A 25,780-nucleotide genomic window follows, 5' to 3' on the forward strand; every position below is an offset into this window, starting at 1 on the left:
TCAAACAATATCTTATAATTTATATTGAAATAATATATATAATAACCATATCAAGATCTTTACTAAGTATGAACACAAACATATTGCTACCATTCTGTATCTTTATCTTCGGGTACAACCATAAGAATTTTCTGTATTAGAACAGTCAGTTTATCTGAAGAAAAAAAGGTTTCATTACACAATAAATAATTCGCAAGTTATCAAATATTATCTGTGATTTGCAATATGAATGGTTAATATGAAAAAGTATAGAATCAGTGAAATGTCAATGTTTCATTTTCTGCGCTTCTTTTTATTTTATATGCATAAACAGAGATGTAAGGTATACTGCAATGATACAGAAACCTAAAGATATACAAAATAATTATCAGAAGACATCTACTGGCCAAGGGCCATTTACTGTTTATTAACAATCGATGCAAACACGGAATCGTTTCAGTAAAATATCCGGTACACCACACTGCTATAGATTATGTTTATTCTATTTGTAAAAATGCAGTAGTGTTTGATTCCAGGAAGGCTGTGAAATGACACTATTGAAGAAAGTAAACTTTATGTTTACTGACACATCAATATGTAAGTGTGCCTTAAAATACAAAGTCTTTTAACAAAAATGAAAAAAGGTAAACAAGTTTCAAAATCAATTTTTCATTACTGTAGCGGACAGTGCATGTTATTGAATTCAAACGACATAATTTATTGATATATTCAGATTCAGATGATCCTCTGAATTTATACATGTGTTTCCACTGTTACATATGCATGTTCAACATATTATTATACGTCATTTTTATATTCATATTATTTGAGGATCGACGGCAAATGTTTTGATAAACTTATTTAGAAACAGACTGACTGTAACTTAGGCTTAGTACTGAATTTAAATTAATGCATTGGTATTTAAATTCGCACATTAGAAAGGGAATGTGTTATGCATGAACTCAATGCGCAATAACTAGACTTTACACAAAAAAACTTAATAAAAACTAAAACAAGAAGCATACCGAACTCCAAAGAAAACTCAAAACGGAAAGTCTCTTAACAATTGGCAAAATCAAAAGCTCAAATACATCAAACGAATGGAAAACAACTGTTATATTCCTGACTTTTTCAAGTACGCCAATATTGATATCTGTAAGGGAGGATGATGTGATTCGCAGCCACAGGTATTTGTAAACATAATTATTTTTCATAATTTGAAATGGTTTCCGTATTTAACACATTTTTTTCGGAATCTTCAACTTCGTATTCGATTTTGCCTTTCACCTGTTTTGACTCGACTACCACTGATAAGTCTTATGTAGACGACACGCCCTTTGATGAGTATTTCTTTAGACGACACGCGCTTTGATGAGTATTCCAATCAAACGACACGCGCTTTGATGAGTATTCCAATTAAACGACACGCGCTTTGATGAGTATTCCTTTAAAGTAAAATGATAGAAGTTTCATGAAACATCACAATGGCCAAACGAAAGAAAAAAGTGGAAATATAAACAACAGTGCACAGAACAAATCACTTATAATAAGATGGAGCAACACGGATATAACAAAAATGTCTGGCAAACTAATGTGTGCAAGAAAGGTCATACGTTCTTGCTCCAAAAGTAATATTCGCCGTATAATCCAGTCTGTATATCAACATACCAGTTTTGCATATTGTTGGTTTATTTGGAATACATTTTGCTTTATGACCTCAATCTTCGTATTTACATCAGCCATTTTGTCTGACTCTTCAACTAAAATTGTTTTAATCTGGAGCTAAATAACGCCTTTACGTCGGTAACCATTCCAGGATCAATTGATTTACTCTCGAATTTGAAACTTAACCAGTATCAACGGTAATATTTTTATGTATATCTTATCCGTAGTGATTCATTGCAATTGTTTATCCCTATTTGTGATTAGACAAACGACAAGGGATTGTAAAACAAATCACTACATTCGTATCACCATTACATTAGTAGACATACTTACAGTTTAATCTTTCAAATGATTTTGGTTTTGATTTCCAACCAACACCAATTATATAGAATGGAATGCCTAGAGCCATTATCAAAAGTGTTGTTAGACTTTCATTTGGTCTCTGCACAATTGTCATTGCAAGTAATACAATACTTATCAAGAAAAGGAATATCGGAAGCAGTATAGGCAACTGAAAGAGGAAAATACAATTAATGAAAAAATACTGTCCGTTTATAAATTAAATAAGAAACTAATGCTATAACTCGCTCAGGCCAAGTTGACCTTAGGTCTATGCATTTGGCCTTTTTTTTGTCCCTTTTTGTCATATAACTTTTCATGTGTATCTGTGCTTAAACTTTCTTGGCTTTCAAATATTTGGCTTTGAAGGTTCCTGGTGAAGGTAAATTAAATAAAACCACCCGACGTAGCAATCTATAAAGTGCTATTTTCATTTTATACCGTTGTCTATTCGTCGTTTTTTTATAGGTCTCTCTTCGACTTTTGAGTTTTGATTCTCCCTTTTGGTATCTTCTGCCACTTTTTGTAAACAAGGTATGGTTAACTTAGTTTCCCTCTTATAATAATTATTATTAAGTCATTATATTGTATTATAAATTACACACACCAATGGGCTAAATATATTATTTTGCACAATCAAAAGATTAAGTCAAAAAGCTTTTAGTTATAATCATTTGAGTACAACATAGATGTGCCTGTTTGTAAAATCAAATGTCCATAATTTATGACAGGAAGGAGAATATAGACACTGAAATATCTTTAATGTCACTGTTTTTATCAGTATTCTTTATGGTGTATTCCAATTAGACCCAACACTCTATAATGTTATGAAGGATATGACTGTGTTGCTGATGTCAATCAAATTATCCAGTTTTATTGTATTTGGATTTTTCATCCGGTTTGGAAATTGGGAAATAAATTTAGTATTTCACAGTTAGAATCTCCCAATTTTAATGTTATTTCTGATTTTCTTCATATATATATATATATATATATATATATATGCTGTACTCTCCAGTATCATTCATGAGCCCATCTTTTCTTAAATACTAGTATTGAAAAAAAACTTTATATACATAATAATATAATACAATAAATAATGAACAATGCAAGAAAAGAAAAGAACATACCTTTATTGGTCGTTTTAAATCTGGTTCTTTGTATCGTAGATACACCTGACCAGCAAAGACACATGTAAGAACTGTACAAAAGCTGAATCCCATCATTTCAATAAGATAGAATATATTCTCAAATCCCTGCATGATTATTGTCAGGACCAACTACAGTCAGAAGTATAAACAACGTTGACAATATCATATAATTAAAAGGATCATAACTCAAACTTGTAAATAATATGGACAAACAATTTATATAATCACACTTTTTTAACGTTTATAGTACTAGTAACAGATACATAGATTATAAATATACATATATTATACCGAAGTATGAAGGAATACCATATACATAAAGAGACAACTCCTTTGAATATAAACATTCGGATTGCCATTTAATTCAAAACGAGCGAGACCAGGTGCTTCGACAAGGTAAGCTTTTGTTACTATTACCAAAAAGGTGCTGATGAAATTTCGGTCGATCACAAAGGGTATCATCTGTCACATAGCCGATTCTTTGTTATTGGCATGATTTTAATGATACATTTTATCTTTACATTTTCAACTTTATAAATTTTGTAACTGCACTAAAACTAAGATTGTAACTCCCATGAATGAATTTGGCTGTTAACACCATGAGTGATTGAGTTGTAGAACGCGTGAGATGATTTAACATTGCTTAACGACGTTGTTCATGACAACGAAATAGTTTTGACAAGTACTAAGATGGACGAAAGCGCTAGACAATACAACAATTTTAATTTCTTGCTTCTTAAATGCTACTAATACATATGTATATATATAACCACAGGAGAACGTCTGTCGTAAAGTTGTCACATATTTAGACGTATATTATAAAATTTAAAATTACGATATACAAAAGCAGCTTATCTGCAGGGTATAACACTTGCTTGCCACTATACACAGGCAAAATTTGCTCAAGTGAATTTCACATGAATCGACCGTGAGATTCACCTCAAACGAGCGTATACATGAAACTCACGTGAAACATGTGAATCTCTCGTGCAATTTTACACATGAATTTCACGTGAACTTTACAAAAAAAATGGTATTTTTCATGATTTTAATTAAATTTGAACATTTAGATGTTATTTGAATTACATTATTTACAAAATTCACGTGAATTTCACTTGAAAAAAAATTCAAGTGATTTTCATGTGAGTTTCACGTATAAGCTCGTTTGAGGTGAGATTCATATGAATTCAAATTCACGTGAAATTGATGTCAGTGAAATTTCCCTGTGTATACATCATGTACTGTGTTAAACCCTAGGTAAAGCCGACAAGGAAAGGCATTATTCGACTAACGAAAGCTATATTTTATATAGCCTAGTTGGTCGAGGGGTCTATTACTCTGGACACTGTGCAGGCGGTGTTGCCACGATGTCTAAGATGACGGGGGTTTGAATCCCTCTGAGGGAAGAACACAAATTTGCTAGCACAAATTTGCAGATCTAAATGTTGCGCTAAATTATACACATCTAAACACATGACAACTTTATGACAGACATTCTCCATCGGATAATACGTGGTTATACAAGGCTAACATCATAATATATATATATAATTCGTCTCAAATTTAGCCCAACAATTTTAGATCTTCAAATTCGAACCCTTGCTTCTGTGACATCGTGGCAACACCGCCTGCACCGTGTCCAGCGCCATAGACCATAGGATATATATATATGTTGTTCGTGCAATCGTCATTATGATACAATACTCTAGTATATCGTATTAATTGAGACGCTTAAATACCATTGGTAGCCATAGCAAGTCAGGAATATCAATTATCGTCATTGGTGCAAAAGATATCAACCTATTGAACTATGAAGATACTTAAACTTACAATTATTAACAGAGAAGGAGCTGGTGTAAGGAAACGACAGTTTATCATTGAAATAATGCTTGGCAAATGATTGTTTCTGGCACCAACGAAAAACAACCTGAAAACAAAAGTATTTGTTTGTGTCATTGTACATCATATCTGATTAGCGCTCCAAAAGAGCTCATCAACATACAAATTTAAAAAAACTTCTCAAAAATACCAGGCTTATCAATATACAATATACAGTACAGTAGATTTTCTTTTCACATAAATCTAAGCCATTACGTACACCGCTCTCCTTGTTCAATAACAGGAATACTCAACTGGTTCAGCACATTTTGATAAATTCCCATCTCTTCGCAATAAACCTACCATAAATTATGGCGACAGTAGTTTACCGATGTGTAAATCTCGTAAATCGATTAGGAAGAGACAAATAAAGGTAACAAACAAAAATCGGGTGAATCTTGTGAACTCCAACAGGATCGAGACCGGTTGCTTCGACAGGATAAGAGTGTATTGCTATGCCTGCATCATCAGCCATGCGAATGAACACTAAGCAAAATGTCACACTCGGGAATAGGACACGATCGGTAAAATTAAACATCAGACGACAAAGATCTAAGACCGCGAAAACATGTCGCTGGTGAGTTGAGAAACCGACACATCTTATTGGTCGACCAATTCGTGATTTTGGCCGTAAAACATACGTAGTGCCGATTTCAGTAGCTCTTCCTCATAACTCTGTTGGAGAAGTATAGTGTGATATACACGAGCGGAACGTATTAACTGAGCTACCGGTATATAAATGACATACGAGGGAGCAGAGGTTATGTTACTGCTGAACTAAAAATGATCATGTTTTTCATAGAATCTAGTTCTGGTACAAAATACTGATCAGGCCGGGCGTAGAAAAAACGTTCCAAAGTGATGCAACAGTGATTTTAACAAAAATTCTGAGAGAAATGACAATATTCCTATTCTCTATCCATTGAATTAAAATAAATGAGGATAAATGAACCATGTTTAGAAACCAATTCTGTCGGAAATCTTTAGGATGACGATATTATTAGAAAAGTTCAAGAAACCCAATGTCAATGAACTCTCTTGTTTTCCATTATGTAGTATACATGACAATTCAAACAATTACATGTCCTACTAAGATAATTGTTGATCTTAGCTTTGACTTGCAGATTCAAATATAACCTTGATGATATAACAATAGACAAAACTTATGTAAGACAAGATCGCACTGACAATAGTGATGGCCTAATGGCATTAATAAAGAACACGGTAGACGAGACAATAATGATAAGGAGGAACTGGAACAGTTTGAAATCTAGCTTATCTTCTTCCTCAATTTTTAATATTTGTAAGATAAAGATGAAAAATTACTTTGGAGATCTCTTTGGTTTGTAAAATATATAATAATTTCTTTTGAGATCTTATCTATGGTATGAAAATTTAGATGTACGCACTCAGAAGTTAAGTTGAAGAAATATATGAAAGCATGATGTTGGTAGAATCGAGGTAGACTTTTGCGGTAGCAATAAGTAAAGAGGTAAACACAACATGCAAATTCCTGACATCGAATTCACAGGGTTACATACAAACCTTTTAAATGACATCACCTTCATAGAAATAAAAAGATGTGGTATGAGTGCCAATGAGACAACACTCCATCCAAGTCACAACCTGTAAAAAGTTAATGCACTTTTATGTTGTCGAATAACAGACTCCTTTTATATCATATAAAAGGAGTCTGTTATTCGACAACATAAAAGTGCATTAACTTTTTCATGTAGTAATATTTCTTTTAATTGATATGTCATCCAGCAGGTTGTATTTTTGGGTTCCCATTTTTATGAATTGGCTGTTCTGTTTTGACCTTTTTGTTAGTTTGTGTTATGCACACAGTAATCTTAAGAGATTAAAGAGACTGATTGATGTGAGAATACAAAAATTCACGAAATAACGAACAATTACCAGTTCAAAAAAAAGTTCATTGAGAAAGGTCAATTCAAAGTATATAAGTCCATTTTCTCTAGAATCAGTCGGGACATCAAAACTATTGCTTTATTCAAGCTTATAATGAGTAAAACCATTTTTGCTGCGCCTATCAAAGAGTTAAATATCTTCGCCTTAACAACCTTTTTGCCTGTTGTGACAATTATAGACTCAAGGGAACCATTTAATATGAGATAATATTACACTCTCTGGCGTTATAATACAGTTGCTGCTGGAAAGTTATTTCTTGTTAAAAATGCAAAAATCAAGATCATAATAAATTATGTAGTTCACCTCAATTTCATGTGTTACTCGAATTGATTTGCTGCTTAAAATAAAAACAAATCCAGCAAGTACACTATCCAAAAAGTATACGAGACCCACCTTGACATTGATAAACTTGTGCCATTCATTGAACCCATAACAGATATAGCGATCAAAATCGGTATCAACCAAGTAATCTTTCCCACAGTATGCTCTGTGAACGTCTGTAAGATAAAAAAAAAACTGTCAACAAAAGGGTCAATGTACTATAACTCTATTATATTGATGTAATTGCCTATGTCAAAACAAAGACAGACAACAAGTGCAAAAGTCATCGAAAGATACCTAGCTTATAATTTGGTATGCCAGACGCTACCTTCGTTTAAACAAGACTCCTCGTTGGCATTCAAATCAAATCAATACAGCTGAAGACCAAAATAAATACGTTTAATTGCATTTGAAAGAAATATTCCAAATATGACATCTTTATTTAAGGTCCTTTTTGGTCATTGAGGTAGGTACTTATATCTCCTTTAATTGGCTTTAAAATATTTGGCTTTAAGCATTCCTGATGACAGACGGACGCTTCGTACGGAAACATTTTATAAAGTGATGATTTCATTTTATAGTACCAAATCTGACTCAATCAATCTATATAGCCTGGGATAAATAAAAAAGAGTGTCGCGGATTATTTAAACATTGAATAAACACTAAATTGACAGACAATTACGGCAATATTAATATTTCATGTTTGTGATAACTTTGGGGACGAAATGTCTATCAACAGTGGTATCGACCTTGTGGTTGTATAAAGAGGGGGGTAGGACCTTTATCGGGACTTCGGGATCCGGTGTTTTCAAGCTCGGGATTTCGGGATTGATCCTTTCGGGATCCGGGATTCCTTTTTTCGAATTTCGGGATGTTGGGATTTGAATTTCTTTAAATTCGGGACCTCGGGATTTCATGTTTTTAAGCCCGGGATTTCGGGATCAGGACCCATCCTACACCCCCTCTATAAAGTTATCAAAGAAACAAGGCTCATAATTTAGTACGCCCAACAAAATCGTTTTCCTGAAACATATAATTTATACTTATATTTTGGCATTGCGAAAGGGTCATGCTTTTCTCATGTTGTTTATGAGTTTTTACACTAAATTTGTTGGGTATGTACTATTTAAAACTTAAGACTGTGAGAACATGATTCATTTTTTATTTGTAATTGGATTTGAACTAGCTTTCAGTAACCGCAAGTACTCTTAGGTAAATTGTGTCTTTTATCCTTACGTTAATTGTTTTTGTACATCGTACTCATCAAATGGGTCATGTTATTTCAAAATGAGTTTTGCAGTTTGTTCTTAAGATGAACTGTCCCATGTTATGGTTAGGTTTAAGCGACCACAAACATTTCTAACCTCGCCACATTATTTATGTTCCTGTATAAAGTCAGCAGCCTGTTATTCAGTGGTTGTCATTTGTTGCTTCTGCCATGTTTGGATAGTTGTCTCATTGCCAATCTTACAACATCTCTTATTTTACATATGAAGGAAATTAAGTAAAATGTTACATGTCATACACCGTTAATTAGGTATGCCCTACATACCACGAAAAGTTTGATGACGATTTTCGTAGAATACTACTCATATTTTACATACAGAACCAGAAAAAGGCTGTGTAGGTAATAAATAAGTTTAATAGTCAAATTGTTTTCAGAAAATTGCTATTGCTACTTCTGTTTACTATTACAATAAGGAGAGTAATAGCATCCTTTGGTAACACCAAAAAGGAGAATAGACATACATTCTGTCAAACTGCGTCCTACTACTTTGTTACTATTATCATAAAAACTTACCACTGCAACAGCTGATGATTTAATAACCTCAATAGGTGACAATACAGAGAAATATGCTATGTTTGCAACAATGTACACTGTTGTCACTATTGTCATTGAAATAATTATTGCACGTGGGAGATTCCTACAAAATAAGTTAGATAGCGTTAGTTAATTAAGAATTTATTGAAATTCGTTTAATATTATAAAGTAATGCAACAGTAGTGTACCGATTATAAAAAAGGCCAAAAAAAGATAGAGTGAAAACACTTGCGTCTGATTCAGTGGTGAGTGTCACCACCTGTAACAAGGACGACACATGTGATCACATGAGAAATATTTTAGAATAAACATGTCCTTAGCAAGTTGAGAAACCTAATACTATAACGACCAAACAATTGGTGAGATCAGCCTATAGAACTAATGGAAAAAGAGGCGGACTATACCAAAGGAGATATGGACATTTTTAAGTCGAAAAGAAACCGTCAAAACCATAGCAAAACAAAGAGCTGTGCCATGAGTGCATGATACGCCCGTCACTTTTTCAATGAATAAAGTTTCATAACTCCTCAATGTCATATCAGAAATTTATTTTTAAAAAAAATTAAGGGAGGTTATTCTAATAGAAATAAACCAGTCACCAAAGTTTCATGAAAACTGCACAAAGCACTTTTGAGTTATTGTCTAAAAACTGGAAAATCCCCCCTTTTTTAGGAATAAAATCCCATAATCGGAAACGTAAAATCTAAAGTTTATTAACAACAAAAGGGAGCTTACGTCAATAAATGTAAACAATTCACCAAAGTTTTATGAAAACTGCTCAAAGCATTTTTGAGTTATTGTCCGAAAACTGGAAAATCCCCTTTTTTTAATGAATAAAACCCCATAACTCGGAAACGTAAAATCTAAAATTTATAAAAATCGAAAGGTAGCTTACGTCAATGGATATAAACAAGACACCAAAGTTTCATGCACATTAGTTTTTGAGTTATTGTCCGACATGTTGACGACGGACGGACAGACAACAGTATACCATAATACGTCCCGTAGACGGGCGTATATAAAAAAAAAACGACGACACACTACATAGGAAAATAAAACTGAGCAACACGAACCGCACCAAACAAAAAGGGTGATCTCAGATGAACTGATATTCTCAGAAGGGCAAGCAGATCCTGGTCCTCATGAAGTAATCGTCGTATTGCTCATGGTAAGTAAAAATTCGGTGATGTCACAATCGAGAAAAAGGATTGTGTGTACAACAATTGGAACATCGTGGTCATCTGTAAAACAGATATTCCATAACGGTCAACAAAATCAGCGTCCGTAAAACTCTCCAAGAGATGACTTTAACTTTAACACTAGGAACACTTGGACCAATAACTTCCTTGTAAGCAGCAACCCTATACCAAGGAAATCATGATAAAAAACGCACGCTCTGGATTATCGTATCAATTGGGAGATATATACGCCATATGCAGGTGCTGATGGAATATTGCTACATAGAGAGATGTAAAGTTCAATATTTGGAAAGCTGGAACAATCACTTTTGTCGCACAGGTTTGTTCACATCTGATCATCATTGTCAATTTCTAGATGTAATTCAAATGACGAGGCAGATTTATTAGGAATAAATTTTGGTACGTAAGGTGGTACCAAACACCTTGACTAAAATTAATTTGGCTCGTTTAATTTTCATAAAATTTTGACAAAATATTTACTTTGACCTTTGACAAAAATATAAAAAATTCAAAAAACTTGAACCACACACTTTATCGAAAAAATTTCATTGGATATATAGTAGTTTGACAAACATTAATTTTGATCCTACTGTTGAGTGGTATGTAGACGAAATGCACGTTTATAATCATAATCCTTGTTTCATGATTCCTTGATGGGCTTTTAAATATAAAAAGATGGAAAACATTTGATCAACAATAACACTCCAAGATTAACTTAAGCTAGAAGTCCACAAAAGTTATCGAGAACAAAACTGCATATAAAACCTCGAAGAAGATTCACCCTAGAATATCAAATGAAAAGAGTTTATTTATCTAATAGGCCAAAAGGCAACACTTCAATGATTTCAATGATTTTAACCATCGGTACGATCTAAGCTTGTTATATTATATGATCAACCAAAACTGGAAGAACTTTGTATAAGACATATTCGAACTGTGAAAATTACAAGCACTATGATTTCGTTAACTCGAAGCAGACACGATAGAAATATACGAAAAACTGCAAAAATATACGTTGAAGAAGTGGTTACAGACATATCTATCTCCACAACTAAGAAGCAAACATTGATTGAAGTTTACCGTTTACCAAAAAGTATACTTAGAGACAGTCATTACTGGAGAATTTTAATCTCTAAACAAGATGACCTACGGGATTCAGTAGTAAAAGCGAAAAGGTTAAAACATTGGCAGACTAAGTAAGTAATGAAATGAGAAAATCAAATGTTCTACAACACAGACTACATAATTCTGCCGGAAGTAGCAAGAAGGTAAAAATTATAAAACAAATATCAAAACAGCGCTTAACTCGGTTTTTGGGAAAACGGAAGAGTTACCAAGGAGTCTGGAGGAGACGTGCAAATTATTCAGAATCGAATCTAATGCATGGTAAAAACGGAGAAAACAGGAACAATCCAAACCAAACATGATCAAACGATTGTGAAGCATATGAGTAGCTGATTGGTCAAGCATCATAAGCATGTGATGCAAGTGTATTATTGCCAGTTTCTGTGGTACTGTTTCTTCCTTTTTACAAAAAAATCTAGATAGGTAAGATTATAAGCTTTTATGCATTTGATTATTCCAAAATATAATACTAGTACCCAATGTTGTTTTTAAAGTTTAAGAAACTTGTCACGTTAACACCGGGTTAAAATTTAATATCCCCTGGTGAAAAAATAATGCCACGGGTGACACCTTATGTCGTTGGGTCAATTCTTTTCGACGTCATCAAGCTGCAATACGACTTTTTTTTAGAATAGCTAGGAAGAATGATATAGTCATTTCGACAAAAGAAAAATGATAAAAATGTAAGTAATTTTATTATTGTTCCCTCTTTATTTTGATGAAAATTAAGGACTAGTCTCATTGCATATTGGAGAATGCTTTTAGTTGACCTTTGATCAGTTTCAGAATACATTGGTGAGTGTTAGTATACATAAGATTATATTGCAAACAATAACGGTACTTCAGGATAAGATAAAGTCATCATACCAACTATCCAAGTCTCATTGTGATAGGATTAGGAGAAAAGTCAATTACTAAGATTATCACTGGTCACGTACAAGAAGACTTCTCTATGATTATTAGATTGGATGGGTCTGTATATTTTAGGAAACATTGAACTAATAAATTTGTCAAAATGATGTTTGAAAAATTATAATCATGAGTAAATATATGTTACTAAACAGCCATAATTGTGACAGAGTTAATGAGTTCATAAGCCCTATACACTAGGCTGTATATTATATCCATGATATCAGCAACTATAAGAGGACTTGATGAAAAGTTCAAACAGCTGATAAGAAATTAGATAATTTTATTACACACTTACTTGTGAGGTTCTAAAAGTTCATCTGTCAGAAAATTAAGGTAGCTCCTGAAATAAATTGTAGGAAAGTAGGATAATTAAAACGGTAGCATTCAATAGAAAATCTACATTTTGATTTACCAATACCATTTTCTATACGGATAGTCACAATATAAAAATAAGAAGATGTGGTATGATTGCCAATGAGACAACTCTCCACAAGTGATCAAATGACATAGAAATTAACAACTATAGATCACCGTATGGCCTTCAACAATGAGTAAAAGTTTATTTTCCAAATTTTGTATCCTAGCTCATCTTGTTCGGAAATATTCAGACATTCTAAGTTGTTATTTCTGTAAACTATTCAGAATCATCATTACCATCTGTCTACAAGCTTTTGGAAAATGAATTTACAATTAAACATTGATTTCTTCTGGTTATTTTAGACTGTATGGTAAACTATAAATGAAACTAGACGTGACTCAAACTTCTATGAAACAGCAACCCATTGACACGAAAATGCAAAAGGCATCGTGAGGTCATCATCAGCATTAGACAAATGTTTCTATAATATATCAAGCCCTAAATCGCTTCAAAAGAGAGGCGAAAGATACCAAAGGGACATTCAAACTCGTACGTCGAAAATAAATCGACAACGCCATGGCTAAAAAAGAAAAAGACCAAAAGACAAACAACAGTACACAAAACACAACGTAGAAAACTAAAGACTGAGCAACACAAACCCCACCAAAAACTGGGGGTGATCTAGAAAAGTTGTTAAATTTAATTAAAAGAGACTATCAAAGATCTGCAATCAACACCAAAGGAGTAGGTCCAGTCAGACCCCTTTTTGGCCCCAAAATAAAGCAGTTTTACAAAATTGTTAAAATGTAAACTTTTATCTATTTATTGGAAAGAAGAATACTTGTGTTACATAAATATGGGCTGTTTTTGACAATACAATGCACATGTATCGGGTACTAGCATCTTTAAGTCATGCTAAATTACTGAAATCTTCACAATTTTAGCATTTGAGTTAATTTTCAGACGGTTTCGGTTTTTAATGGAGGTGGCCGCATTTGTGTTCATAATTTTAAATTTTTAATTGTAAGTTATATTTGATGATAATACATAACATATATAAAGATTGAGGATGAACACGGATGCGTACACTTTCATTTTTGACACAAACCCTCTGAAAAGTGACATATTATGGCATATTTGATAGATTTTTAATATTTAAGCTTGAATCTGAGCGTCTTTAATGACAAAATCAGTTCAAATCTTTCACATAAACTAATTGAATCTGCTAAAGTGGACACTTAAGTGTTTAAAAAGTGTCCAAAATCTTTCATCAGATGAACCTGAAGTTTTAGGCAAAAATCGATCCTTACCGGACCTACTCCTTTCATAAAAGTTAAAAAGCCTTGAGATATGTCTGAAGACAATAACTGGAGGGTTTCTGACTTGGGATATGCACAGGGACATGTGGAGGGTAAAACAAGGTTTTCTTTAGATCTAAATCATTCTCCTTCAAATCTGGAACCATAGAATGACAAAAGATACATAGAAGAATATACAATAAAATTCAGTTTAGAAAAAGCACTTAACTCTATTATACCGGTATATATTGTAGACTTACCATCCACCGAATGCCCAGAATCCTGAGTAGAATGAGATTGCAATAGCACCAGCACTATAATCACTCCCTTCGAAGGAATTATAGAAATTTTCTACGTTACCTGAAACATGAAATAGACCATGAAATCTTTATTTAGTGTAATGTTTATATATATTTTATAGAAAGAATAATAAAAACATTCTAAACACTGTTTCTGTTGTATTTTATTCGTCATGTACAAATTTTGCTCGTTGTGGGCAAGTTCGGCTAAACTTATGAATAAAAGTTAAGGATTTTATCAGCCATATACACTCGGCTGTATATTTCATCCATGATATCAGCGACATAAGGAGGACTTGATGAATTTCTCCCTTTATTCGAAAATGTAGTTAAAGATCAATTTTTTTTTGTGGTAAAGCTGGCATCGACATTCCCCTTTTGTTTTTGTAAGATAAAAATGGACTTCGCTCATGTAGCCAAAGTATCAAAAACATTTATAAAAAAATAGCAATCTTATCATTTTAATTGGTTTGTAACTTAATGAGACCTTAGGTGTTGCAATAAGAACTTAAATTATAGTCAACGATTGTATAATGTGAAAGGAAATCAATTCTGTGATAGAAAAACGATTATTTATTTATTTTGACTAATTGGTGTCTTGTGTTTCTATCAAGTTCGTTCTATATTCGTCAAGATTGCCAATTTATATTCAAGAAGAATGTCATCAGTGGTTGACAGACTACATAGATGTACAATAATGTATCATTACATTAATAGAAAGGGCTTTAAAAGCGAATATCAATGCCTTTTTAAGCATTGGGATATTCAAACACAAATATGATTCATTCCATCAAAATCTGTGTATGGTCGATATATAATGTAAAGACAAGATACAAGGCAACTCAATTTTAACTAACTTGAATTGAAAATATGGATCTGAGGTAGATGCAAAAGAGACAAAAAACCCTTAAAACATTAAGATTTCATTAAATCAAAGAAACAGCTTTTTGAATTTTCTAGTATCTTGGATGAATTTTTATTTCTGTTTTTTTTTCTTCTCTGTCTAGACCAAGTTGCTGGACGGTCTACTATGGAGAGTTACGTAGACTTTATAGTCACGCCTTCTTACAAGCGCCAAGGAAGTGAAATTCTTTGGAGGAACAAATTCGAGAATAACCAACAAACTGCATACAAACATGATGAGTCCTCCTAAAAATTATACCGGTATACGTCTGACAAATTGTTTTTAATCAAAACAACTAGTACTGCTTAAATAAATTCAATATGAGTATTTAATATGTGTAATTCTTAAGTGGATTCTTATGCACGTGGCAAATCAAAAGCTTTTGGTTTCATCATCTCAAATACAGCCATTGCAATTTTTTTTGTGTCCTGCTAGTCCTAGAAAATTACGTTTCTTGTGGAAAAACAGATATAAGAAACGTATTTAAATTGTACGTTTCCTGGTGATTGTCGAAGTGTATATTATACTTTTTCTTTGTATTCTCATTTGAAAAGGATATTTTAGTGATCAATTACTATGCAGCTTTATATATACAGTCTATTTTAGGTCTGCTGTGTGAATTATGTATTAGTATGACTTACCCTTGCCTATATAGACAAAGCCGATGATAATTATCATAAATAAAGCTATAAGTTTACTGGCAGTGATGACTATCTGAACTTTGGTAGCCCACTTTACGTTGACACAATTTATAATGATGAGTAAACCTAAAATACAAAAGGAAATCGCTATTCTGTAAAACCAGTTTAAATGACAAGAACAGGAAAACTATGCAACAAATTGCATTGACAAAAATTTTACGTACAGCTCAATATACTTAACAAAATTTAAAAGTCATGATTTTTGGCTTTATGTTTTATTAGCTCATTTTTATGACTAAATGATTAACGTTTTAATAATCAAAACATATTTTTTTGTTTTCTAAATATTCTTAACAATTACAATGTTATAGGTTTTTAAACTATTTTTTTATTTGATTTAATTCTGAATATAACTCCATTTGATATTAAATTCGAACTACATTTTGTGTGTTCTTTGTTTGATTTTATTCATTCAATAATTAAAAATAAATTATTGTTCGTGCTGCACAAGAAGTATATAGATCATACAAAAATAACATTATAAATGTCTGGTCATGATTAGGTTATTACATTTGATCATAGTACCTTTATGATTTCGTTGCACAAATAACAGATCCAATTATAGAAAACATGTATATCAAATATAAAAACAAACGAATAAAATAACTGAATTCTATTTGTTCTACATGTATTCGAATAAATCGAATTCATTCAAAATTTATTCAGTCTTAAAAGAAGGGAAACACAATGAAAATGGTAACTCCATTTGTCCTCTTACTTATTTCGATACATTGAATACTTACATATAATCAAAGCTGCTAACAGTCGTATGCTCGTAGACGGTGGTTCACAGTCTGGGTAAAGTGGTCTCAAAATATATGTTGCAAAAATAAGGCAAGATGCTGCAACACATACTGGACAAATAACAACAAAATTAATCCACATGGCAATGAATCCAGGAAAGTCACCGAATGCTCTACGAATGTATGTATACTCTCCGCCAGATTCTGGAATACATGCTCCAAGTTCGGCAAAACACAATGCACACAGAGTAGAGAATGAACCACAGACTGTCCACATCACTATGGACATACCTACAGATTTAACATTAAGTAAAATTCCAACAGGAGAAACAAAAATACCAGATCCTATTATAATTCCTACAATTATACAAACTGCTTGGAATAATCCAATTTGTGGTTTTAATCTGATAGTTGTTACTACAAGATCATCTTGTTTAGGTAATAATTTGTCATTTTTGTACGACTCATCACTTGTTCTTTCTGTCAAGTCTTTCATTGCAAACCCATTTCCAGCACCGTTTGATATTCCATTTGAAATAGAACTCTCATTTGAAACGGGTGATGTCTTTTCTGGTGTTTCTCTAGATTTCATACCGTTTTGTTCCTTAATTTCTTCCATTTTGTTTTCCTGTACTACATTTAGTTGACCTGAAAGACAAAATTTCGATATGAATTAGATTAGTTTTCGACATGGTATATATATATACATGTTTACAACCCATCGCGTACGTCGTATACTTCTAGGTCATATAACTTTGTCATTTAATAAACAGATATTTCGACCTGATATGTTTAGGTCCGCTTGTTAATAAACCATGGGTAAAAGAACTTTCGGTCATACATTATGTTTTCAAACAAAGCAAATAATTAAAAACAAAAAAATGTACACCGTCTCGTGTAAAATTTAAAAAAAAAATATTACAAAGTCTGTTGAAATAGAAAAAGTGTAAACATAAACGTAAAAACTCAAACCTACAATTCGAAGCAACTGACAAAACGTTCGTTGAAGGTAGGTTGAAATGGATGACACTGAGAATTCTGATCTATATCTTATATGACTTTGATTTTTGTCATGGTCATAAATAACATCTTCTACATTATCTTATACAGTAATTTTTTTGCTGATTCTCAATATACCATTCCGTTCTGATTTCGGTCCATTACTGTGACTTGACTGTAAGTGTTGCTCTCCACCTATTGCAGTTTATTCAAAATTCTGACCAAATTGTAATTTGTTTTATCAAACCAAACTGTTCAAGTGGTCAGAAATTTAAAAAAACTGCTGTAGATATTTACAGTCAAGTCGTGATAGTGCAAGGTGATAAAATAAATAGATATTAGAAGATGTGGTATGAGTGCCAATGAGACAACTCTCCATCCAAGTTAAAATTTATAAAAGTAAACCATTATAGGTCAAAGTACGGTCTTCAACACGGAGCCTTGGCTCACACCGAACAGCAAGCTATAAAGGGCCCCAAAAATTACTAGTGTAAAACCATTCAAACGGGAAAACCAACGGTCTAATCTATATAAAAAACGAGAAACGAGAAACACTTATGAACCACATCAACAAACGACAACTACTGAACATCAGATTCCTGACTTGGGACAGGTGCGAACAATTGCGGCATACTTATAATCCTATTAGACTTAAATTCCACTTCATTGATATTTGGAAACAGACGATAAGAATTTCTATGCATTGTTTTATTGTAATTGTCATTGGAAAGGTGATAGGTAGTAACTTTTGAATTCAGTCACAGTAATATGACTTTAGAATCGCATCATGGGTTATACATGTACAGTGCCAAGAATTCAGTCACAGTATTATGACCTTAGAATAGCATCAAGGGTTATGCATGCACAGTGCCAAGAAATGTTTGTAAACTTTATCTAGAGCTGTTTGTAATTCATGTAATTACGTCTGTTTTTCGTAGTTCCATTACCATTTCTGGCATATTTATATATTTCTTAGGGAAGAAACAGCATTTTCCTCCCAGCTTCAAAACTACTTTACACCTACCCATGATATAATATAACAGTAGATTTAAGTAGTTCAAAAACCAAAAGTCATGTACAAAGAGGCAGTCGACTGTGTCAACAAGATTTTACAAGCATTTTGGCGCTATATGCATACATCATCGATCACTATTCCTAAGTTATTTAAATTAGAACTGCATGCAATTGATCGATGTAACATTTGTACTGACGCAAAATAAAAGTACTTTCTTTGATGTAATGTTAAGGGATAAATTTCAAACGATCGGCAAATGGAAAGTGGCTGCACGGCAGATGTAACAGATGTAACAATAGCTTATACGCTACAACTCAATACTATCAAGCTCCAAACCAAATATAACATTGTTCCCTTCCGTAGAAACCAAGAAAGTTTTACGAAAATTGTCCATGTAAAATGAGTGTTGTAAAATTTCTTACACGCTACAATTCAACATGATGAAACTGCAGATTAGATATAGAATCTTTCCTATTAATGGAAGCCAAGAAAACTTGGATGAAAGTTTTCTATCCAAAGTCTTTCGGACGGACTGACGAATGACGGACTGAAAAGAGTGACGACTAGATTTGCTTTCGCTGTTGGCGACACAGGTAAAGGTAAAGAACTAGCCAAAAGTACAGCACTTAATGTAAAAGGTAAAACCACAAAATGTTAAAAAAAACTGAAAAGATTCATAATGGCTGTCACTTATCACCACTTTTTGTTTCATATTAAGTACCAGTAAATGTCACGGCCACAATTTGAGAATTACATCTGATAATGTCAGACGAATGCTAGTAAACATGCTGAATATAAGACATAAAATTGCTGCCACTAAGCAATATCTATTTTGTTCCATATCAAGTACAAGCAAATGTCACGTCAGAATTTGAGAAATATGACAAAACCTCTAATCTGATAATATTAAAGAACATGTTTAAAAAAAATATTATAACAAGTAAAAATATCTCTAGTAGGTTTAGACATTCAGGCATTATAACGTTAAGCAACTCATAATGGCGATCGCAGAACTTCTAAAGTGGTGATTTCAGTCGTCAGAGTATGCACATTGCTATATTTGTTATTTGAAACCATGCCTTTGTATACTAGTATCGTAAAAGCTGAAATACGTTAACATCCTGTGTGACTACTTAAGAATCAACCCTTGACATTTGCAGAACCAGAAATTATCACGTTTGCCATAACTTCTAGATTTGACTTGCCCTTATGTACCAATATTTAGTAATAGATTTTGACACGAAGCAGGTGTTCTTGTCGAAGTTGTGTCCGCAAGTTCAAGTTCACTAGGATATATGATCATATATATGAATATAGACACAAATAAAAAAAGGATATCTGAAATTGAAAACCTAGCGCAATCAAATGTACATAAGATTGAGAATGGAAATGGGAAATGTGTCAAAGAGACAACAACCCGACCAAAGAGCAGAAAATTGCTGACAGTCACAAATGTCTCTTCAACACAGCGAGAAAATCCCGCACCCGGAGGCGGGCTTCAGCTGGCCCATAAACAAAAATGTGTACTAGTTCAATGAAAATGGACGTCACACTAAACTCCAAAGCATATAAATGAACTAAAATTATAAAACATTCAAGATTAACAAAGACCAGAGGCTCCTGACTTGGGACAGGCGAATAAATGCGGTGGGGTTAAACATGTTTTGTGAGATCTAAACCTTCTCCCTATACCTTTAGCCAATGTAAAATAAACAAACACACAGCAATACGCACAGTAAAACTCATTTTAAAAGAATTCCGAGTCCGATGTCAGAATAGGTAACAAAAGCAACTATGCAAATTGACAATGATATACATAAATTAACAAAGGACTACTAGCAGTTACTGACATGCCAGCACTAGACCTCAAGTAAACTGATTGAAAGATTATGTCTTCATCATATGAAAATCAAGCACAATCCCTCCCGTTCGGGGTTTAGTATCATACCATCATAAAATATATGAGAAGAACACAACCCGTATCATGCCAACAACTGGTTTTAGAATAAATGTGTTTATTTCCTATGCAAAGACCCTGTGAGTGAATCAATATTAATACCAAAATATGCCATCTTTAATGACCTGACAACAGTATCGTAACAATATTCCTTCTGAATAAGTCTGTTTAAAGGTTTGGTTAGATTTGAGGTGAATGTTGACATTTTTGTGCTTTGTATAGAATATTACCATAAAAGATTGGATGTGAAATACCTGAACGTATAAGATGTCTGCATGTTGATTTATATTTACGAATGATGTCCTTGTACCGATGATAAAATTTAGTAAATGTTTTGACTAGTTTGTCATAACGAAAACCCTGGTGTAATAATTTTTCAGTAATACAGAGGTTTCTTTCATTAAAATCAAATACGTTGTTACATACACGAGCGAATCGATGAGATATATAAACACTATAAGATGGTGACAAGGGAACGTCACCATCTAAAAATGGATAATTAACAATAGGAAGTGAAAAGTCATCTCTTTTATCATCATGAATTTTGGTATTAAGCTTCCCGTTAAAGATATAGATATCAAGTATATTCAAAGTCAGTTCAGCAGGATAAATATCTTTAGTGTACATACCGAAGTCGTCATTAATGAGAGCCAATATATCATCCAAATATCTAAAAGTGTTATTAAATTTTTGTATCAGATGTTATTTTGATGGGTCTTTGCTGATTTTAATCATAAATTGTAACTCATAACAATACAGAAACAGGTCTGCAATAAGTGGTGCACAGTTAGTCCCCATTGGAACTCTGATATCTTGACGATTTACGGAATCTCCATTGCGAACAAAAATGTTATCTAGTAAAAATTCCAGGGCAGTTATCGTATCAAAGCAGGTCCAATTGACATACTTCTTTTGTCTGTCTAAAAAATAGCCTAAAAGAGTTAGAACATATATATTATTTTTAAATGCCCATTTAATTAGGTGAGTGAATTTTTTCTTAATAAGATTATGAGGCAAAGTGGTATATAGGGTAGACAAATCGAAACTTTGAACAGATTCGAAATCACCAATATAAGCATGCAATTTATCAAGTACTTCCAACGAATTTTTGACACTCCAAAAGTAATTAATTCCACTATTTTCAAAAGCCTTATTTGAACAATTTATTACCAGGTTTTTGATTGTACCAAGTGTACTAGTAAGTAGAATAGACAGTTTAGTAGTGGAACAATGGCTTGAAGGCTAAATAAATCTACATTTGTAAGGTGTTTTGTGCAGCTTCGGAAACCAGTACATAGTTGGAACTTTCATTGTATTTGGTTCTGCTTGTAAAAATGTAGCTAAAAGTTTATGTTTATTACAAATGTCATTTTCCGAAAATGGAGTCAGTTGGAATATTGGTGATTTCGTGATTTCCTTTTGCAGAAGCTCAAAATTTACGTTAAAAAAGAATGATATTATTAGCAGCCTTATCAGCCGGGGCAAAACAGAAATCCTTGGCGAGTTCTTTTAGCTTATGTTTGATACGAGAAATAGGGCTATTATGGTTGTTGTTAGGAGTAAAATGTTCTTTAAAATGTTTAATACGAATATCAACTATGTTCATTACTGAATTAAATAAAGAATCAAGGATTTTTTGTCAGCTTTTCTCGTTTTATCGATTTCGAGCAGTAAATACGGAGTGAGTCGTGGATGATGTTACGACACTCATTCCAATTAATAATTGACGGGGGACGATATTTAGGTCCTTTACTGAGGAATGATTTCAACTCTCGGTCATGAAAGATGTTAAGGTCTATGTCCGATTTAGCTGACCAATGAAAGTGATTAAAATCAAAGATTCCTAATCGCAGGTACATATTCGGTTGATCGAGAAAATCTTAGGGTCAATATTAGCCCTTCTCCCTTGTGTGAACGACACTGTCGATAATCTGTGACTTGTCCGCTACTCAGACCACTGAATATGTTTCTCTAAACAGTTGGATTTTTCGTTTTTTGCAATGTCATGACTTCATTAGATTTCTTTGATTAATTGAAGATATTTTTTAAGCAATTTTCAATTCGGATTATGTTCATCTTTTCACAATATTTTTTGCAATTCTAGTTATCCTTTTTATGTATTCTGCCAATCCAAAAAACAATTCAAAGTTTATCTCTTCCTCTTTATGCTGGTAATTGTACTCAACACGCATTTAATAAGACAAGTTTCCCAATAGATATAACTGGTCGATGATTGTATAAATAGTTGGACGGTTTTTATCAATTTATCTTATGGTCAAGTTAAACATCAAATTTTGTCAAGATAAACGCTATACAAATGTTTACACATATCTAAAGGGAGTGAATAGACTCTCTAGTTGCATCTCCTTATTTGTATATCGAAGTACATGTACTTAACCTTTTGGTTATAACCATACCATTGTACACTCTTATATCGGCGATTGATCTTCGAGGTAAAATTCACACAGCAACGCAATAAACAGTACACGATGACACGGTTTTGTGCAATGCTCAGAATGAATTTGTACACAATTTCCACGCAGAAATGGTAAAACAAAAAAAAACAAAAACACACACACACATACTAGAACTGATGTTTATTCCAAAATATAAGTACATCACACACCGAATTGTCACCTTTTCAACCTCAAAATGTGTAGGCAATTGTACAATAAATGTATGTATTATAAAAGTTTGTATTATATTATTATCATGGATATGTATTCTAATAATAATAAAAATAATTGTTCTTCATAACAATTCGGCAAACAGCATATATGTATTTTATGGAAACATGTACCTGCAAAACCCAAATGCATCGTCGGAATGTACTTATCATTCTAAGTGTCAGTTTTGTTCCAAAAGACAAAATAGAAAGAGAGAGAATGTAGACATGGAAAAAAGTGAGGAAATTAATATATGTACTCTATGTATATATAAAAGTGGTGCTGAATTACTCTTCGGCATAAAATGTGATAAATTGAAGTAAAAAATCCAGGCAAACTATCATTTGCATATCTTCCAGAAAAGTTTTAGCTTCAACGAAATCAATAGTATTAGTGAAAGGCATACAGAAATATAACAATTCAAACCTTTCTTCACAAATACACCTTAGATTAATTGACAATTGGTATTCTACCACTAAGGTCATATTTAATAAAGAAAAATCCCTTTGAAATTAATACAATCATGAACATTTAAAATATATTTGTTTTTTGTTGGTTTTTTCTTATTTTTTTTTTATTTTGTGGTTGTTGTTTTAAATGGCATTACGAAATTTGGATTTGAAACTATTTGAACTTTCGTTCACACGAAATTGTCCCTGGATATTTGCAAATTTGAAGCATGACCCCAGATTTAAAAGGTGCCATGAATCTACAACAAGGTCAGTAAACATGTAGTCATTGTTCACGATGAAGCATAGACATCTGTTCATCTAACACACTAGTTATCATAAATGTATAACCTGCAATTTAATATTTTGATTACTGCATGCATTTTAAGTCATGATCAACTGATCGAATATAAACTACACTGCTGATTCATTATTCAGCGCATTCAGTATCCATGGCGTTGTCAGTTTATTTTCAACTTATGAGTTTGAATGTCCCTTTGGTATCTTTCGCTTCTCTTTTATATGATTTCCTAACCTATAGTGTACCAGTAGTCCCTTCTTTTGTCCGATAAGTTGTATGAAAAGGTAACGGATGTCATGTTCAGCTACGGTCTTACTGTTCCTCTTTTAGACTATTAACACCATAAAGATGTGTAGTACTGAAATTCTATAACATTCGCAAAACTAAAACAACATCTTTTGATCTGTTACGTAAATGGAGATGTGGGGATAAGACAGCAACACAACGACACAAAAAACGACATATCAAAGTAATCTTTGGTACGAAAATAGGTCTACATTCATTACAAGAACATCTACGAACTCTTATGCAGTTAGATACATGTTGTTGTGTTGCTTCCTCGTTGAAGAATGGTCACCGCACCTTATTCAGATTCACATATTATTCATTTCAGAAACTGCAGCGGTAATGTAAAAGGTGGTTTACTTCTAAGTTAATTAATTGTTATCGAATAAGTTTAAATATATCTCGGACAGACGTTAAAACTGTGGTACAAAAATAGGGGATCATAATTGCAATGGAATTTTAACAAACAAATCAAAAGAATTAACATAGCTATATATAAATCGCGACGTGTATACCTTTCTTTTGAAAGCATTTTGAAATAACTTTAATTGAGTATTCCAACAACTCGCTAAGAATTGTGACGATTTTCTTTTTTTAAATTCTACTGTGGCAAGATACCAACAAATAAACAAATCATAGAAATATATTGAAACTTACCTGAATACGGTTCATGTTGCTATGCCTATGGTATACTTATATTGCATCATCATGTACTTTCGGTATTGGAATTTTAAAATACACGTGGTTAGGGAATACTATAGTACTACTATCCAAATACGTACAATGTCAAAGTGATCACACATATCGATCGTGATCTCGGAAGTATACAACTATCGCCTGGGAAAGCTAAATAGCTAATTTATATGCGACTTATCCGCTTAAGTTCACGTCGATCTTTTCATAGGGGACTCTGAATCAATTCAATGTTATAACAGATCACATAATATAAATGAATGTAAAATAATATATTCTAAATTTATGTTTAAAATACTAACCATAAAATGCCCCACTAACGTGGTGAGTTACTTTTCATTCATTCGTCCACAACCTAGATTGAATCAACGGATAATATTGTGCATATAACAATCAGCTGGTTTTAAAAAACGACCAGAAAATATGAAAGGAATGTATGTAATAATATCCCGCCTTCTTTCCAAGCTGTTATAAAATGACAGAATTGTTTACGCTTTAGTTAATATACTGTGCTCAAATGTTATTACATAATCCTACAAAACCGAGTGAGAGAGGGACTTTCTGTAGTTGACTAAATCTTTTTTTTATTGCGAGTTAACTTGATGTCCAGTGAGAAATATTACATCCCTACTATACTCAAAAGGGAACTCATTTTGCATACTTTTACCACCGACTTGCACTTTGAAACTGCAGTAATAAATTTGTTTGGTTTGTCTATCGAACCGTTTATTTAGTTTGTAAATGCCTTCTGGACACCAAAGGATTTTGCCTACAGTAAAATTTTCAAACTA

At 32.7% G+C, this 25,780-nt stretch overlaps 1 protein-coding gene across 2 annotated transcripts; it reads right to left on the minus strand.

Moving 5' to 3' along the window:
* Positions 1–25,440, minus strand: LOC127716244 (large neutral amino acids transporter small subunit 1-like). 2 transcript variants are annotated; one of them, XM_052222369.1, is made up of 11 exons: positions 25,292–25,440; positions 16,625–17,272; positions 15,822–15,947; positions 14,238–14,337; positions 12,617–12,661; positions 9,065–9,188; positions 7,335–7,438; positions 4,965–5,061; positions 3,114–3,263; positions 1,978–2,155; positions 1–154 (listed from the first exon to the last, which is right to left on the minus strand). In XM_052222369.1, exons 2-11 carry the CDS (start codon positions 17,241–17,243, stop codon positions 87–89), a joined length of 1,611 nt encoding a protein of 536 aa, XP_052078329.1. In that variant the 5' UTR covers positions 17,244–17,272; positions 25,292–25,440; the 3' UTR covers positions 1–86. The 2 variants fall into 2 exon arrangements, with proteins under 2 accessions (XP_052078329.1, XP_052078330.1); XM_052222370.1 differs by lacking the exon at positions 25,292–25,440 and adding an exon at positions 24,954–25,223.
* Positions 25,441–25,780: the final 340 nt, after the last annotated feature.

This window comes from Mytilus californianus, unplaced genomic scaffold, assembly GCF_021869535.1.
Source record: "Mytilus californianus isolate M0D057914Y unplaced genomic scaffold, xbMytCali1.0.p SCAF_9, whole genome shotgun sequence".
NCBI lineage: Eukaryota > Metazoa > Mollusca > Bivalvia > Mytilida > Mytilidae > Mytilus > Mytilus californianus.

Bases quoted from the DNA above. Each gene is read 5' to 3' on its own strand.
- LOC127716244 (XM_052222369.1), bottom strand. From the start codon at position 17,243: ATGGAAGAAATTAAGGAACAAAACGGTATGAAATCTAGAGAAACACCA. The intron at 14,338-15,821 runs GTAAGTCATACT...TTCATGTTTCAG, and splicing joins CTTTGTCTATATAGGCAAGG to GTAACGTAGAAAATTTCTAT. The intron at 2,156-3,113 runs GTATGTTCTTTT...TTCCTCTTTCAG, and splicing joins ATTTAAAACGACCAATAAAG to TTGCCTATACTGCTTCCGAT.